The 18,386-nt window shown below is 44.9% G+C and overlaps 1 protein-coding gene across 1 annotated transcript in view; it reads left to right on the plus strand.

The window, feature by feature from the left end:
- ATP2B3 (ATPase plasma membrane Ca2+ transporting 3) overlaps positions 1–16,912 on the plus strand; it is a 200,070-nt gene extending 183,158 nt beyond the window's left edge. The window contains exon 21 of the mRNA XM_029614564.1: positions 16,063–16,912. Within this exon, the coding sequence (XP_029470424.1) occupies positions 16,063–16,383 (321 nt within the window). The 3' untranslated portion in view covers positions 16,384–16,912. The remainder of the gene's footprint in view (positions 1–16,062) is intronic.
- Positions 16,913–18,386: the final 1,474 nt, after the last annotated feature.

Below are 18,386 nucleotides of genomic sequence, written 5' to 3' on the forward strand. Positions count from 1 at the left end.
TCTTAGAATGTGGACTGATCTGCATCTGGATCTGTTTGATCTGTTTTGGACCTGTCAAAAAGGGTTTTCAACCTTGCAGAGACTGCAAGCCACCACAACCAAGGTGAAGGAATATAAAAATATGTAAAAAAAAAAACCAACCCAACCCTGTGTGCTCTCCTGTGAATGACAAATGTTCTGGAAGAACCATAATCCAGCACTCACAGTGTTAACAATTTGGGAAAAGGGCTGTACTGTTTAGCCAGCCCAGAGAACAGGACTACATAGCCAGCAGAGGAGGAAGCCAAAGGAATGCTTGGAGACCATTTAAGATAGAAAAGGCACAATTTGGCTGGTTCTGTCTGTGTGTGCAGGGTGGGGATGGCCAGGAGTTGGAGCCAGAAGCCAGAGAGAGAGGAGTGCAGCTGGCAGTCCTGAAATCAGTTCTTCGAGACGAAGAGACAGAAGTCTGAGCTCTGAGGAAATAGAGAGACAGACAGTTGTTCTTGCTTTATAGCCAATCTACATGTAAAATTCCCAGCAAGGGACAGAGGAGCTAGGACAGAGACTTCCTTGCCAGAGATATCTAGGCCCAGGAGCACATGGCAGGATCATCCTCCTAAGAGACTGAGTTAAATAATCTAAACTTTGCACAGAGAGTATCTTAGCAGAGGAGGGAAAAGGTTTATTTCTTTGCCTTTTGTCACAAATTCAGTCTCTCATCTTAACTGCTTTAGCCTTTCAGCCGAAGTCAAGCATAAACCCTTGCCACAGCCACACGAGATATGGTATGGAAAGAGAAGCTGTTGGACCGTGGTCTTTCTGTAAGAGACTGAAACCAGGCCCGTTTTCTGTTTAGTACCAAGTAAACCATTAGGGGAAGTTCCCTAGGAGAGAGAAAGCTTCCATAGACTGCAGTGCTCATCTATTTGATTTGTCAACTAGTCAGCTCCACCATCAAGAGGGACTTCTTCATTTTCTTCATTGTTTTTTTCCCACACAATTTTGTGTTTGGGACAGATTGAACCCTTTACAAACTGGTGGCACTGGGGTAGATCTGCCCCCCCTCCTCCCCCTACACCACCACTTTTTGTATACTCAGGCATAAAGACAATTTTTGAAAGTTGTGTACTTCACTGCATTTCCCCCCAACCTTTCTCTATTAGCATTTCTTAAATTTTTTACTAGCCATCTGAGTATGTTGGTTGCCCTGGCTAACAGGCCATACTCAGTGTTATTTTTTCATTGCTTGATTGAAAATTAGAAAACTGCAAGTTTATATTATTCTTCACTACTGTACTTTTCCTATTTAATGTTCTGGTTGGATTTACTGTCTACTTACACAATACTAGTAAAAGGGTTAATTATTGTTTTATTCAGGTGTGATGGTCATTGGTGCCACAAGTGAGAGATGCATTTATTCATTTTATTTATATTTTTTATATTCCGCTTTTCGGCACTTCAAAGTTTACATCAGAGCAGATATAAAAGCTTATATAAGAGATACAAGCTTGTTACAAATCTGTACTTTACAGAGAAAGTACCTGTGAAAGAGAAAGAGGGAGAGGGAGAGAAAGAAGATGTGTGTGTAAGTCTGTGTAATCTGTGTGTAGGTGTGTATGTACCTTGGAGTATTCTCATTGTTATTTCATTAAGTGTTTATGGCTCTCATCTGTACCTATTTCTTTCCTGTAGTCTGTTATGTTAAGTGGCCTTTATAGTGGAGATTTTTTGGTTCTCACATGTAAGTGCAACTTCCCGAATTCTTTAGAACTTTTTCTTTGAAGTTTAAGGAAGTGATTGGAGCCATTGAGTCTGATAATTTATGGGTCAATAATAATATAACATTATCCAGAAAATCATCGGGCCTAGTCATGTCAAGCTCAGGCCTGCTATTGTGTGTCTGCCATGATACTGACAGCCTCTGCCTCTATTGTGGGCTCGCAGGGCTCCTGCAAGTTAACTGCACCGATAGGTCATAAACGTGCCAGAGAACCCAAGGGGGAAATGGACAGTCCCAATTCCAGAAAAGGGAAGAAGCATGGGACAAGTACTGATAAGACAGCTTGGATTAAATACCTTACTAGGAACTTGAACCTCCCACATTATAATACCAATCTAGATGGAAGGGAAGGAACTACAAGATCTCAGTATAATCAGTTCAGGAGCCACAGCATACTTCATGGTTCTCATGTTTGCTTAGCAATACAAGGTTCTATTATAAGAGAAGGAGACGAGCATGGCGGCAAGCTTACTGTTGACTCTCCCTTATCATCATGTCCAGAGATTCAAGAGACTGAGCTATTGATAATGATAAGTCATGACCACCAGGAAGTAATACATTTTGACTTCATCCATGCCACATACCTTGCAATTGCCCTGGGATTGTCATGATCTGCATGTTCAGTGCAAGATACACCAGATGACCTTCTCCTCCACCTTCTGCCAATTGTCTTTCAATGTTAGAACAGAAGGACAATGAGCCAAAAAAAACTCAGCATGCAATTGTTCAGGTGTTATACATAACCTGAGAAAAAAATTACATTTTTACCTGTTAATTTTCTTTCCAGGAGTCCTGCTACACCAGTCCAATCCCAACAGGTGGACTGTGTCCCCCTACCAGCAGATAGAAGCAGAGCACACTGATTTCTCCAGTGACACCACACCACTGTGTGTAGGTGGTGCAACACCGGAAGAATCCAGAATCCCTATGTCAAAGCAATAAAAACAACTAACACAGATTGATGAAACAACATTCATAATTAATCCTCAACTTAGAGAACAATAAATTCTCGTGATTTTGCCCACCTGTGCGAGAGCATAAACCAAAATTCAACAGATGGAAAGGAACTGGACGGGAGAACTATACAACATAATGAGTCTGTGTTGAGTAGCCTGGTAAATGTATATAAAATACAGAAATCTGAGCCATACACTCCACACGGCCCTCAGGAAGGTGCAACTTCTTGGGAGGGTTCTGGACTGTTGGTGCAGGACTTCTGGAAAGAAAATTAACAGGTAAAAACTTCTCCTTCCATTTCATTCCACTACACCAGTCCAGACCCAGCAGGTGGAAAGTACCAAAGCCCCACTATTTAGAGAGGGTGGATGTTAAGGCCACTTTAAGGACACCTGTTAGTAGATCCATTTAAGCAATAATGTTTGGAAAAAGAATGCAAAGATGACCAAGTAGCCACCTTGAAAATATCTTCTGGCACAACTGCTATCACCTCCACCCAGGCTGAAGATTGAGCCCTCGTTGAATGAGCCCAAATTAATTCAGGAGCCCTATGTCTTTAAGCAACTATGGTAAAGTTATGGTGTCCCTAATCCAGCAAGCAATCATGCCTTTGGAGGTTGCTTCACCTTTACAAGGCCCCCCCAAAGAGTATGAACAATCTGAGTTCTCTGGAAAAAGTTACACATCTCCAAATACCCGAGTAAGACCTGGCTCATGTCCAAAAACCACAAAGTCTTGTTTTTGCCCCAACACTCAGACTTTGAGAAAACTGAAGGGTATCCAACTGATTCAAGTGAAATGGAGATAAGACCTTTGGCAAGAAGGAGGGCACTGACTGAAAGGGCAAAAACTTAGATCCAATAACTAAGAACATAAGAAATTGCCATGCTGGGTCAGACCAAGGGTCCATCAAGCCCAGCATCCTGTTTCCAACAGAGGCCAAACCAGGCTACAAGAACCTGACAAGTACCCAAACTCTAAGAAGATCCCATTCTTCTGATGCCAGTAATAGCAGAGGACATTCCCATAGTCAACTTGATTAATAGCAGTTAATGGACTTCTCCTCCAAGAACTTATCCAAACCTTTTTTAAACCCAGCTACACTAACTGTACTAACCACATCCCCTGGCAACAAATTCCAGAGCTTAATTGTGCATTGAGTAAAAAATAATTTTCTCCGATTAGTCTTAAATGTGCTACTTGCTAACTTCATGGAGTGCCCCTAGTCCTTCTATTATCCGAAAGTGTAAATAACTAATTCACATCTACTCGTTCAAGACCTCTCATGATTTTAAAGACCTCTATCATATCCCCTCTCAGCCGTCTCTTCTCCAAGCTGAACAGGGTCCTACAAGACAAGGCCTGGATTTCAGAAACCTGATGCACCAAGCAGGTAGCCATTAAGAAAACTGCCTTAAGAATAAGATCCCACAAGGAAATCTGCTTCAGTGGCTCAAAATGAGAAGCAACAGGAGCCTTAAGGACCACACTGAGATTCCATTGAGGAACCAAAAGCCAAAACGGAGGACGCAGCTTCTTGACTCCTCTCAAAAAACAATCCACATCTAGATGAGCCACTAATGACACTCTGCAAATCTTCCTCCTGAACAGGATAGAGCTGCAAACTGAACCATAAGGAAACCAAAGGTCAGACCTTTAACTAGCCTCTGCTGAAGAAAAGCTAAAATACTAGGAACATCAGCAGGTCAGGGTGTCAAACATTGGGCCCTACAGAATTCTTAAAAGATGCACCAGATTCTAATATAAGTGTAGACAGTCCCTTATTTGTGGGTTAGCATCAACCAGAGGGGCTACAGGTCTGGGACCAAGTCCGGATGGGGGGAAACAATCTTTCTGGACCTCGATATGGTCAGTCACTACTGTAGACAAAAGCTCACACTCCCAGCTGGAAAACCCTCACAACATGCAAGAGTGTCAATTATAAGAGCAAGGAAGCCAAAATTAGCAAAATGGGAAGAAAGAAAAAGTCAGAACAGTTTCCATCCATTCAACCAGTGCACTGGTTCACTTTAACTTAAATAGGAAAATCCAGGCAAAAATCACAAAGATCAAAAATAACATAAAAAATATCAATATAATAAAAACAATAGTTTCCTTGTACATTTTAGATCTTCTCACCACTCTCCCTTCTTTTGCACCTTCATCCATAGCAAAAATATCCTCCCTTCACTCTAGGATAACTAAAGTGAAGCTCCAGCATAAGCTGGTCAAGATGGAAAAAAAATATCCCCAAATTCAAAAAGTATTCTAAACGGGTCCCAGTTAGTCAAAAATTCCAGATGTAATCCAAGTTCTCAGAAGTCTCTTGATTCTCTTCTTAAACCGTACTTTTTTCTCACCATACTTGTTAGCAAGTAACCTGGGCAAAAAATCCTTTGATGCAGCCTTTTGGTATACCAGGGGGATGCCCTTCCCTCTGGACTGATCAATCTTTCTTCAAAAATCTTCTCAAAATGCAATAGTACTTCTTCAAGTCACTAGACCCCCAGAGATGAGGCCAGGACTATGCAGATCTCCGCTCCTTCCTCCTTTCTTTCTCCAGTCTCCTTCCACCCACTAAATACTTAGTATGTTCATGGAGACTTTTATATCCCATACAAGCCTCCCCCAAAAAGGTGGGGTAATGGCAAGGGGAGGAATCCTAGATATCCAAAAAACCCTCCTTCTGCCCATTGCTGGAAAATTACTAGGGAGCAAATATTAGTGACTAGCAAAGCCTCGTCACATAAGCCAAGGAAGTAGAAGTCTTCTGAGCCTTCAACAGAGTGGAAATAACCCTTCCTTCTTAAGCACGCCCTTTCAAGAGCTAGGCTGTAAGACAGAATGGAGAAAGGCTGCCCTTGACAATCGGGCCATGAACCAAAAGACTCTTGGCTTCTGGGAGCTGAAGAAGAAGGTCATCCTGAAATCTTATCAGAACTGAATTCTGAAGCCTGCAAGGTCAATGCAGGGCCACCAGAATCCCAGACTGCTTTCCACTTCTATCTGCCACAGAATCCTGCCAACTAGAAGCTAGGGAAGAAACACATATAGAAGGGTTTTTGTGGCCAGGGCTGGACCATAGCATCGATGCCCTGAGACTCAAATTCCTCACAATGACTGAAGATTAGGGGAACCTTGGTATTCATGCGAGTTGCCATCAAATCCATACAAGGGATACAATGTTTTGATAGGCCTCCTGACTGAGCTCCCACTTTCTGTGATCAAGATGATTCCTGCTCAGAAAGTTTCCTTGACTTGACAAGAGCTGCAGATTTTTCTCTGCCCAGGGAAAGAGAAAATGTGTTTCCTCGGACACCCAATGACTCTTGGTGCTGCCCTATCTATTCATATATGCCACTGCTGTCACATTGTTGGAGAAAATCTGGACCACCTTCCCTCAAATCAATCATAGAAAATTCAACGGTGCCAACCAAATGGCTCTAGGTTTCCAACCTGTTGATGGACTAAGTTGATTCCTGTGCGAACCAAACCTCCTGCATCACCTGGTCCAAGTAATGAGCCCCTCTCCCCTCCCCCAACTGGTCAGGATTGCATCCATTGTGACAAAAAACCAAAGCAGACACAACTAGATTGGCACCCCATAACAGATTCTGAAGGAGTGTCCACCAATGGAGTCTCTGACTCACCATGACTAGGAGGGGAAGGCAAAGGTTGTAATCCTGAGACTGGGGTGACCACAAGACAGAAGAGAACTCTGGGCCCGGGCCCAAGGAACCAGATCTAGAACTGCTGCCATGGAGTTCAAGAACTGAAAGTAGTCTCATGCCCTAGGCACTGGAAGATCAAGAAAACTGTGACTTTGAAGAATCAAACTTGTTCTTATGTTCTCTCTGCTGTTAGGAAGACTTGACCCATCTTGGTCTTGAAGTGAGCCCCCCCCAGATCAATGATTGAGAGGAAACTAGACTTCTCTTTGCAAAATTTACCACCCAGCCCAAGCTTTCTAAAACTTAGACCACTCTGCAGGACGCCTGAATACCTTCTTTATAAAAGTCAGCCCTAATCAGCCAATTGTTCTGGTAGGGATGGACCCTGATACCCTCGTGCTTCAGAAATGCCACCACCACCACCTTGACCTTGGTGAACACTCATGCACCATGGCCAGTCCAAAAGGCACCCTGAATTGATATGCTCTTAAGTATTAAAAAATGGAAGTAATTCTGGTCTTCCTGAAAGACAGAAATATGGAAATAAGCTTCCGACATATCCAAGGAGGACAGAAACTTGCCCTGATGAACTGCCAAGAGCACTGAGCAAAGCATCTCCAATCAAAAATTAGAAACCTGGAGGTTGTTATTCACCTCCTTGAGGTCTAGAATTGGCCTGAATAACCATCTTTCTTGGGAACGCCAACCCCTTTCCTGGAGTGGAACCGACACCACTGCTTTTAGGAGCTGCAGACTCATCAATCTTGACCACCACCCTCCTTTTGATAGGCAAAGACAAGGAGAAATCATAAAGGCATCGGGAACAGGAGAACAAAATTGCAGGGAATAACGGAGAAGGAGACTGCCCACAGGCAAGACCAGAGGATGGACCATCTAAGCTTCATTAGGAAATGTGACTACTCCCAGAGGACGTGCTGGAATCTGGCCTGGGCTTGCGGAATTCATGAAAGGATTGACTCTTGCCCCTAGAAGCCTGAAAATCTTGAAAGGAAAAACCCAACTGTTTACCTGACTTATACTGCCTGGATACCCAGAACTGTCTTTGACCTCTAGCTAAAAGAGGAGCATGGCTTATCCTCAGGGAGCCTCTGAAATTTAGGATCCCGCAGATTCTTGACCATCTATTCCAGATCCTCTCCAAACAAGAGTCCCTCTTTATAGGGAAGCTTACCAGGCGAGACTTTGACCAAGAATCTGCAGACCAGTTTCACAGCCAAAGTAGCTGCCTGGATGTAACCGACAAGGCCACTGACTGAGAGGAAACCCAAATAAAAGCATATATGATGTCCACCAGAAGGACAGCCAGATGGTGTCTGTTTACGCAAACTCTGGACTAACATAATCAGAACTATGGACAGCTAAATTAATACTTTCTGAAAGCTGCTGAATCCAGCCGAGGACAGCCCTGACCACAAATCCAGCAAAACTCAAAATCTGAATAGCTAAGGCCGTGAAAGCAAACAAATATTTCAAGGGATTCTCAATCCTCCTATCTTGAGGGTCCTTCAAAGAAGTACTACCCTCAACTGTAATAGTGGCATGCCTAGTGACAGCCGTGACCAAAGCATCTACTTGTGGAACCTGAAACAAATGGTTAACCGCCTCTGGAGGGCCTTACCGCCTCTGGAGGGCCTTACCCTTGAGACCCGACTCAAGAGCCTCCCACTCTGTCAACACCATCTCCACCTTAGAGTGTAAAGAGAAGGCCTTCATGGACTTGTGCTTTTCCTTAATAATAGAATCCCACACAAACTCCTCCAGAACCAAGACTTCTGCTATCCAGATAGGAGACAACCTGATCAATCAGGGATGCAATCTCCTTCTTATGAAAGAAGCAAATGACTAAATCGTCTTCCTTTTCAAAAAAACATTTTGACCTCAACAATAAACACACCATTTGCTGAATCAATCGAACCCTCAAGATCTATCTGATCCAAATCTAGATTAGTGAGGACCCTCTCTGGAGAACCTCCGAGGGCACTTGTGTGGGAGCAGGGCCACAATATTGACTTAGATTGATTCCAGTACTCCGACAGACCTTTCATCAGTATTGCATTTGGTGGTCCGTAGACTGTTCCCACAAACCACCTCACTCACCTTCCCCGGCCGGTCCTGTTCTGCTGCTTGTCAACTCAGCGAATGCTGCCAGCTAAGCCACATAGAAGGACGTCACTTCCCATTAAGCCGAGACACAGCTAGCAAGACGCCATCAACAGGATGTGCCGTGCCTCCTCCTAGGCACACGTGTGCACCGTTGCCCAGGATTTAAAGGAACCACAGCGGGAAAGTCCCCGCAGCCCCTAGAAATGACATTATCAGGACTGCCTTATATAAGGGCAGTTGCCCAGTAGAAACTCGCCTCAGCAACAGGTCCAGTTACTCCTAGAGGTGCACGTTGCTTCTCAGCATTCCAGTCTTCGTCCAGCTTGTCATTTTTTCATTTATTAAAATGTATTTATCACTTCACATAAACAGCCTAAGCGATGTACAAAATAACAAAACATACATAATAAAAACATATAAAAAACATTAAAAAATGACATCATAAGCAACCACATTACATGGGAGGGCCAATACTGAAGTTCTTAATCAAATGCCTGTTTTAACAAAAAACTTTTTAGAAGGAGTCAAAACTTTTGTATACATTCCAACATTCTGGGTTCCATAAGTAAGGAGCTCCAGAATATACGCGCTGCAACCGAAAAGGCAGAGTCCCTTGTTGTCATAAGGTGAGCAAGTCTGACTGAAGGCACATTAAGCAGTCCTCATTGAGAAGATCTCAGTTGACGAGATGGCTCATATATTTTTAGTAAGGCATTGGACCAAGGACAAGATCTCGAGTTGATTAATTTAGAAATTGTCATCCCAATTTTGTAAGCAATTTGCCAGTCTTCAGTCTTCGTCCTGCTCGTCTTCACTCTTCATTCCAGCCTGTTCCATCCTCCATTGCTCTCTAGTTCCAGCCCTTGCCATCCTGCCCCAGCCTATCCTTCTCTTTTCCTCTCCACTGGACAGATATCCGTTCTGACCACTGCCTAGACTTCAGATACGCCTGACCACCTGCCTCTGACCACTACCTGGACCTTGGATTCACCTGACTGCCGCCTGCCTCTGACTACTGCTTGGATCCTGGATACACCTGACCACCTGCCTATGGCCCTGGCTACTATGGACCTTCTCTTTTCACATCAGCAGAGACCCCACCTAAGTCTTGCTGGTCCCAGCACCCAAAGGCTCAGCCCGAGGGGGATGTAGGCTGGTATAGGTGAAGGTCTTAGCTTCGCCTAGGTCTACCTGCCAATGGCAAGAATCACAGATAACGTCAATCTCACCTCAGCCCAAGGGTCTACAGTCACAACAACCAGGCTTTGGATAGCACAAAAGGCCTGGTGCAAAAATCCAAAAGGAGAGAACTCCTGACTGGTAGCAGATTAAAAAAAGAAGCATAATGCACAGGAACTAAGGCAGGAGGAACAGCATCCTCCATTACAGAGGGGCCGACTGTCAGAAAATGCTGCGGGAGCGTGGCCCAAAATGGCTGACGCTCCTGCCAAATCCGCAGCCTCAATGGCCTCACACCACAGCAGCTCCAAGGCAGACTCCACAAAAGAAAGCTGCTCCAGGTGCAGGGAAGAACTGGAAATCCCCCTGGGGGCCCCAGGAAGTTCCCCTGCAGGGTTGCAGGCCGAGGACAGCAGTCCCGCGTCTGACGCAGCCCACCTGCAATCACAGGCCCCGCAGTGACAGCTTTTCCCAGGCCTGTCCATAGCGTGCTAGCGAAGCCTCCCGACTCAGTCTCTGAGGATACCAAAGCCCCAGAGCCCCCTCTCTAAAAGATAAAGACCACTTACCCCCAGGAAGCCAGCAAAAAACACTCCTCTCCCCAGAGTCTTAGCAGCCCCCCAGAAATATTTTTAATTTACACTGGCACTGAGCACATACAAACCAAGGCAGAGAGAGAGAGAGAGAGAAGGTGGGGGCCAGGAGAAAAGGAGGGGAGTAAACCAGGATTCCTCTAGACAGGCAAAGGGCAAGAAAAAGAATGTTATCTATCCTTCCTTGATCTTTTTGGGGTTTTTTTTTCTCTTAAAGATCAGAGACTTCCCCCGGGATCAACCAAGTCCTCTCTGGGACTGAGAACCCCCTGTTACCGGGCCCGCACAGATTGGTGCACCAGTGAGTCCTACCATCTGCTGGAGGCAGCGAATCCTGGAGTCTTCCTGCGCTGCACCGCCGCCTATGCACAGTGGCAAGGACGTCGCTGGAGAAATCCGCGTGCTCTGCCTTCATCTGCTGATAGGTGGCCACACCCCACCTGTTGGGACTGGAGTGGTGGGGCAGGATGAGATGGAGGAAGCTCAGAATTTGGGGATATATTTAACAGAGTGGCTGCAGCCAGACCACCCTCTCATACGTTGCTCAGTAGATTTGCTACCAGGCCAGAGACTCCATGCAGGAGAATTGTACTCGTTCTCTGAAACCGGGCTTAAAAGCAAATATGTGAAAAATATACAAGAACCAACATGCCGCAGGATGGCCCACAAGGATTTCTGATGCCCGAGTCCAGCTGTGCTGATGCCAGAGTCTCTGCTCCAAGCCATCCTGGCTCCAGTTCCTGAGTCTTCCTTCTGGGCGGGAGCCATTATCTCGGGGGAGCCTGACTCCGAAGGCAATCCTTTTGGTGGGGTGCCCAGGTCCAGAGGCTTTCTCTCTGGGAGGCGGTCCCCAAGAATTCCTTGTCAAGCAGATTCTGGACTCAAGGACAACTGCGTTACTTAATCAACCTCAGACACTTCCACCAAGAATATCCAATAACACTGTGCTGTCTTTCTGGGGAAAAAAAGGTGCTGGTACTCACATACAGGATGCATGGGGTTTGTTTGTTTGTTTGTTTTTTATTTGTTTGTTTTTTGAGGGACTGTGGGGCAAATCAAGCAGATGGAGCATAAAGATGGCGGTACACAGTACCGGAAAGTACCACCTGAAAAAAAATCCCTGCCAGTAAGCTAGCTCCTGAGACCCCCAAGAGAGGGAGTATACTGTCCCAACCAATGGGGCTTGAACCAGCAAATGCAGAAGGCAGAAGCCAGGGAGCTGAAGAGGAACTTTCTCTCTGCTTCTCAGTTCCTTATAATAACAGTGCAGATCTATTACTGCAACCCTACTTCTCTTATCACCTCCCTCTTAGACTGCTGCAACTTGCTCCTTGCTAGCCTCCCACTGAACGTTCGGTCTCCACGGCAATCTATTCAAAATTCAGCTGCATGACGTATCTTCCTTCAACATCGCTATGACCATGTAACCCTCTTAAATCCTAGGCTCTTCTTTGCAATACATCTGCTTCCCATAGCCTAGTGGTTAGAGCAGCGGGCTATAGAGCAGGGTTCAAATCCCACTGCTGCTCCTTGTGACCGTAGATAGACACATCACTTTACCTTCCATTGCTTCAGGTACAACTTAGATTAGGAGCCTTCTGGGGATAGGGAAATATTTCAGTACCTGAATGTAATCCACTTTGAAGTGCTGAAAAGTGGAGTATACATGGATTTGATTTGTCATGTATATTTGTCTTGACAAGATTGTAAGCTCCATAGCATAGGGACTGTCTTATATGTGTATCTGCACAGCACTGCAGATGTCTAGAAATGATATAGCAGGAGGAGGAGAGGTCACAGGAGATAAAGAGGCAGGGAAAGATATGTCTCAAATTATGTGGTTCCAGAGTTGAATATTTTACGCACATGGCCAAGTCATTTATATGCTTTTTTTCAGTACATGAACAATTCCTTTCATTTTTTTGCACTACATTACTCCTCTAATGCACCCTCCATTGAGTCAGTGTAGTTTGGAGTCAGACCTTGGCTAAGCGGGAGTAATTTCTAAACCCTCCCTGCTAGGATCATGGTGATACTTCTCTTTCACTCATTACCCACTTACCTTCCGGGGTCCTATTTCTTTCTTTTAAGTTGTGGGTCGCATTATCCAGTATTTGTTACATTTCTGTTAAGCTTTCTTTCTAACTCAGTCTTCAAAGAGGGAGAGAGAGACCATTGCACTATTGTTGTTTCACACAGTGCTGTCTGCTTTCCATGGCCTTTACCATGTCTATATACTGGTAAACTGGAGATTGGATCACACCATCAGTGTTTGTGCAGGGATGTAACTAAAACGAGATGGAGGAGAAGATGCATCTGGGCACCATTTGTTTAGGATTTAGAAAGGGGTAAGAAAAGTGAGGGAGACAAACAGTAGAACTTACATCTTTAGGAAGGCAATATCTGACAATGATGAGGAAACCAAGATCGCTATTAAGTTCTTTTGTCTTTCTTTCAGTGTTGATCATTTCAGTCGCAAATGACTTAACCTGGGTAGTTTTCAAGTTCCAATTACTACTACTATTGCTGCTTCCACTTATCATTTTTAAAGCATTACTGGACATACGCAGTGCTGCACAAATACACATGAGAAGGTCCCTGCTCCATGGAGCTTACAATCTAGTCGACAAGCATATTGGACAAAAGAGACTTTGGGAGTTTAATGTATTGAGAAAAAATGGTTAAAATCAATAAGGCTGTGAACAGGAATTGAGATTGTAAAGCAGCTTCCAAATGGTGGGGTTTTAGACTGTATTTGAATAAGGCAAGAGAGGGAGCATGTCGCACCAGCTCAGGAAGATTATTCCAAGCACACTGCGCAGCCAGATGGAAAGCACGGAGTCGGCAGAAGAGGAGAATGGCCAGATAGGATTGACGTATCCGACCAGCAGAGTGCACGAGGAGGGGTGTAGAGAGAGATAAGAGAGTAGTGAGGAGCTGCAGAGTAAAGGCACTTGTTGGTGAGTAAGAGGAACTTGAACTGTATGTGGAAGCAGAGAGGGACCCAATGTAGTGACATCAGATGAGGGGTTTTATGGGCTCAGCAACCCTGGCAGAAGATAAGTCGTGCTGCTAAATTTTCAATAGATTGTAGCGGGAAGTGCTGGAGTTCCCTTCTAGTATTGGGGATGGGGATGATGATTTTGAAAGTTATTTTCACAGGTAAATAGCAGCTTGCAAGAGTGAATTGATCATGTGAAAATTGCCTTCCATCGATATGTGTAAAAGTATGCACAGTGCTCCACAAGCACTTTTCACTGCATTTAGGGAGGAGGGTTGGTCTTTTGGGCAAGATCAGAATATAACACATAGAGATTATATTTTCAAGTCTACATGTGTTTTCTCTATAAAATCTACCCACATACAAAGCAAGTGCAAATGTCTGCGGGCATGCACATTCTTTCCCTTTGTAATTTGGTGCAGAGTCTGCAGGTAAAAAGCCCTCGTGGACTTTTGGCCGAAAGCAGACAGTCTGAACATTGATCCTTACCCCCCCCCCACACACACACACACACACACACATACACACAGCCTGGAAAAGTGTTCATGTCAACTTTTTCTTTTCTGTGGTGTGTATCTTCTGCTTGTGAAGGTTTATTCTTGTCTAAGTCCTTTACATAGATCTATCTCAGGGCCAGTGCAAGAGTCTGCAGCGCCCTAGGCAGACCAATGTAACACCGCTTCCCGCAACCCACCCTGAACTGAATGTGCCCCTCTGACAGGGGTAGATTATATAGAGTTACGGTCTCCCTCTTACAGTGCTCTCTCGCTCCCCCCCCCCCCCCAGCAAGTGTTCCATTACTGCCGACACCCCTCCTTCCACATTTTGAAAATGGTGCCCTCGTGTCCCCATGGTGGCACCCCCCGCCCACTAACACCACCCTAGGCAACTGCCTGGTCCCACCTAATGGTTGCGCTGGCCCTGATCTATCTATCTACCTTTCTATCTAAACAAATAGACTGTAACATAAATAATAGCTGGAAGGATATTATTACTGTTGTACGAATGAATGTTTCCCTCCCCCACCCGGCTGGAAAGCAGGAGATAAATAAAGCGATTGATTGATAATCAAGTATTTCACCTCCACTTCTCCCCACTACCATCCCTTTTCTTTTTCAGCTGTGAAAAGACCGCTCTAATGATCCAGCATGCGGTTTAACTTGTATATTCAGATTTCATCATCTCTAAGTAATCGCACATGTGTCAAGTTAGCCAAATAAATAGATTTCAACTAAATATTGGATGGCCTTTATTTCTATGTTATCTAAGTGGATTAGCAAAGCAATCGCTCTCCTTCATTCAAACAGATGCTGTATTATTGCAGTACCACACGAAAAATCAAATTAATAAAAAGAACTGGGGTTTTTTTTAACAACCTTGGGTAGATATTCAAAGAGCCTACCCAGTCAACTTTGGATATTCATCCACAGCTAACTGGCTAAATTTGAAAGACGCCTCCAGAGCAGGCCCTGACCAGGCCCCTTTCTTGTGCCTGGTGGTTTTGCACAGATTTGGAAGCAGTTAGAATTACGCGGTTAAAAGTCGATTTTAACCGCACAAATCCTTTGACTATCAACCCTATTGCGTCAAAAGTGATAGCCTCCCATGGTAGGTGATATTCTTTACCAAATAATGCAGCAGCTCTCCGTTAATGAACTATAAAGGAAGGTGTTTTCTGGATGCCCTATATCGGAGGGATATGGTTAATAACAACTCCAGGTGCATTATCACCAAGGTCCCGGATTAGCTTGAAAGATGCCTCTGTTGGGTTTCTGAGGCTCTAGCGGTGCATCTTCTGGCCATCCCAGCAAGGAAAATCCTGCAACATTACACAAACATTTTTATACCATGTAGGGTAGACTCCATAGCCTATCATCTTAAAACTAATATTTGAGCAAACATTAAGTGTTGCATGTCTTTGATTTCAGAGCTTTAAGGGGAGAGCTGGCCTGTGGCCCCTCCCCAAACGACGTTTGAAAAGGACTTTTGGGGAGGAGGTTTAAATCCCCAACAGAAATAATGTCTGATAAACCCATGTGGGGAACGCCCTTAAAGAGTGCCCATTCATCTCATGTTTTTGGTTGTGGCGTAGCCCATCGGTGTGGTTGCAATTGTCTGTACTAAAGGCCATGAGGCGAGGGATGATGTGAGTCCTTCTTGCAGCGACTGGACAATTATAAGACATTCCCTGTAATGTGGACTGAGTCATCCCCTTAGCGCACAGAAGAAAAACTAATTTCACCCTCTCTCTCTCTTGTTTTTCCATTCCAACTTCCAAATCGATTTACCTTCTTTCCCCTCCATCTTCTCCCGCATCTCATGCATGCCCCCCTCCGCTGCTCTCTTTTTCAACCTTCTCCAATCGCACTTTGCTTCCTTTCCTTTCTGCCCTTCATGTTCTCCACCTTTCCCATTCTGCTCCCCCTCCTTCTCTGCCTTTCCCCACCCCTCCAACCCTCTTATCCCTTCCCCTCTACATTCCCCCATCTCCCAAATTCCCTCCCCTCATTTCCCTTTTTCCTACTTCTCTAATCCCGCTTCTTCTCCTCATGGAACCCAATTCCCCTTCTTCCCCATCTCGCCAATCTTTGCTTCCTCCCTATCCTCCACCTTTTCCCCTCTCTCAAATTCCATTTTCCTCTCCTACTGTCCTCCTTACCCGCCTCTTCCATCTTGCTTCTCCTTTTCCCACGTTTCCTTACCCCTTCTTGCCTTCCCCCCCCCCCCCCCCCCCCCCATCCATCTGATCCCATTTCTCCATCATGCTCTCCCCAGATCCGGGTGGTGAAAGCATTCCGTAGCTCCCTCTATGGGGGGCTGGAGAAACCAGAGTCCAGGACCTCCATCCACAACTTCATGACGACCCCCGAGTTCCTCATCAATGACTACACCCACAGCATACCCCTCATCGATGACACGGACCCGGAAGATGGCGAGGAGCCCCCCGGCAGTCACCCCCAGCCCAGCCCACCCCTCTCACCCAACCGCAACAACAATGCCGTGGACAGCGGAGTCTTCCTGACGACAGACGCCAGCCGGTCAGCCACCTCTTCCAGCCCCGGGAGCCCCCTGCACAGTGTGGAGACCTCTCTCTAACATGAACCTTTTTTTTTTAAGTTTTTGCCAAGGATTGAGAATTAAAACAACAAAACCTTCAGAGCAGGCAATTCCTTGCAAGTTGTTTGCAAGATGGTCGGCAAAAAGCAAATAAAAACAATATTATGGAAAAAAAAAATTATCACTGTTAACAAAGCAAGGGACCTAGGCGGTCTCAACAGCTCATGTAGCTACAGCATCTTTTGATTATTCTTATGTTGATCCAATACAAGGTGCTGCAGCTCTCAGAGAATCTCCTTGTCTCCAGGACCTGATGCAGCAACTAGAACTCTGCAGCATGCAAAGAAAAGGTGACCCGATGTCCATTTCGGGTAAAGATGAGGATTAGTGTGAAAGAGGTGAAGGGGAAACTGAAAATTAATGGTGAAAGGTGAAAGGTGGCTCACTCTCGCTCTCTCCTTTCCTTATAAAGTCTGCTTTTTTAAAAAATGTATTATTTTTTGTTTTATATTTTAGTTCAGCAAGGGGAGTGAAATGAATGATCAAGACTGGGTCTTTGGGGAAAGAGCTGGTGAGAGAGGAGGGCCCCTTTGGGATTGAAAATGCTGAAATGTAAAAAAAAAAAAAAAAAAATTTGTTGGAGAAATACAAATACTGCAAAAGACTATTTTGGAAAGGGCTCCAGAGCCACAGAGGACTGCGTAACAAAGATATTACATTCACTGCTCCTCCCCCCTCCTTACCACCACCACCTTTGGTTTTCTTTTATTTCCCTTAATTAAAAGATTTTTTTTGGGGGGGGGAGGGGTAGTTGTCACTTTCTTCTGAGTGACTGGTGCCATCTGCGCGTTCATTGGGGGCCGCTTTTATGATAATCGCACCAAAAACACCCCAAAAAAGGGGGAAAAATTCCCCCCCAAGAAAATAACAAAAAGTTATTCTACACATCTTGTTATATGTATATATAAATATATATATTAAAAAATGAAAGTATTAAAAGAATAGACAATTTGCTCTTTATCCTTGGTCTGACATTTTAGTGGCAAATAGCCCCTTGAGACACACTGCTTGCTCGTGCACTGCTTTAATCGATTCAGATTTGGGGGAACCTTTGTGGGAGTGAAGGCTTGTGCATGTGTTGCCAAAGTTAACAGACAGGGAGCACGGTTTTAAAAGCCTTTTCCGTGGGTAAAAATAGTGTTTCACCCAGAAAAAAAAGGCTTTTTACAAAATCGCCTGCCCTACAGGTGAGTAAAAGTAGCCATAGGTTCACTACTGGTACCCACGGTGGGGGGGGGAGGGGTCATTCCTGGGGGTGGGCGTGGGAAAGGGGCTTTCCCTTAAAGCGTGTGACTTCTGAATTTACAAAACTATGTGTGTAATCTTTCTTGGGAAAGCTATTTGCACAAAGTAGCAGGTGGAAAAGTGTGCAGGTGGGTTTGCTAGGCAACTTTGAAAGTGAAATTTGTCACATAAACTGGTGGAAAGTCCACGGGTAAAAGATGCCTGCAGATTTTTTGCCCCCATGTAGGCAATTTTGAAATAGTCTGTATACTTGTAAAGTTCGCAGGCACTTTTAACTTGCCTACATTATGCTAATTTTCCAAGACCAGGCAGGGACATTTAAATACCTTCGAGGATTAAATGCATGGGAGACAGGCCTCTTTCAACAGAAAGGAGGCTCTGTAAGGAGGGGTCATGGGAGGAGGGTGAAAGGGGATAAAATCAGGAGTAATTTAAGGAAATAATTCTTTATGGAGAGGGTGTTGGAAAAAAGGATACTGTCAGAGTTCAAGAGAGCATAGAACAAGCACTGAGGGTCTCTGAGGGGTAGGATGGGACTGTGAAACTGAGCAGGAGATGCAGATGGGCAGAGTGGATGGGGCCGTCTAGTCTTTATCTGCCGTCATGTTCTGTACAGGTTGACCCAAGAGGTAAAGTAGTGTGAAAATGTCATGTATATGCATGGTTTTTTTCCCCGGACCTAAACTCCTCCGGGAAGACCTCCTCACAGTCCAGCTATGAGCATGCATACTGTGAAC

Source organism: Rhinatrema bivittatum, chromosome 1 (assembly GCF_901001135.1).
Source record: "Rhinatrema bivittatum chromosome 1, aRhiBiv1.1, whole genome shotgun sequence".
Taxonomy (NCBI): domain Eukaryota; kingdom Metazoa; phylum Chordata; class Amphibia; order Gymnophiona; family Rhinatrematidae; genus Rhinatrema; species Rhinatrema bivittatum.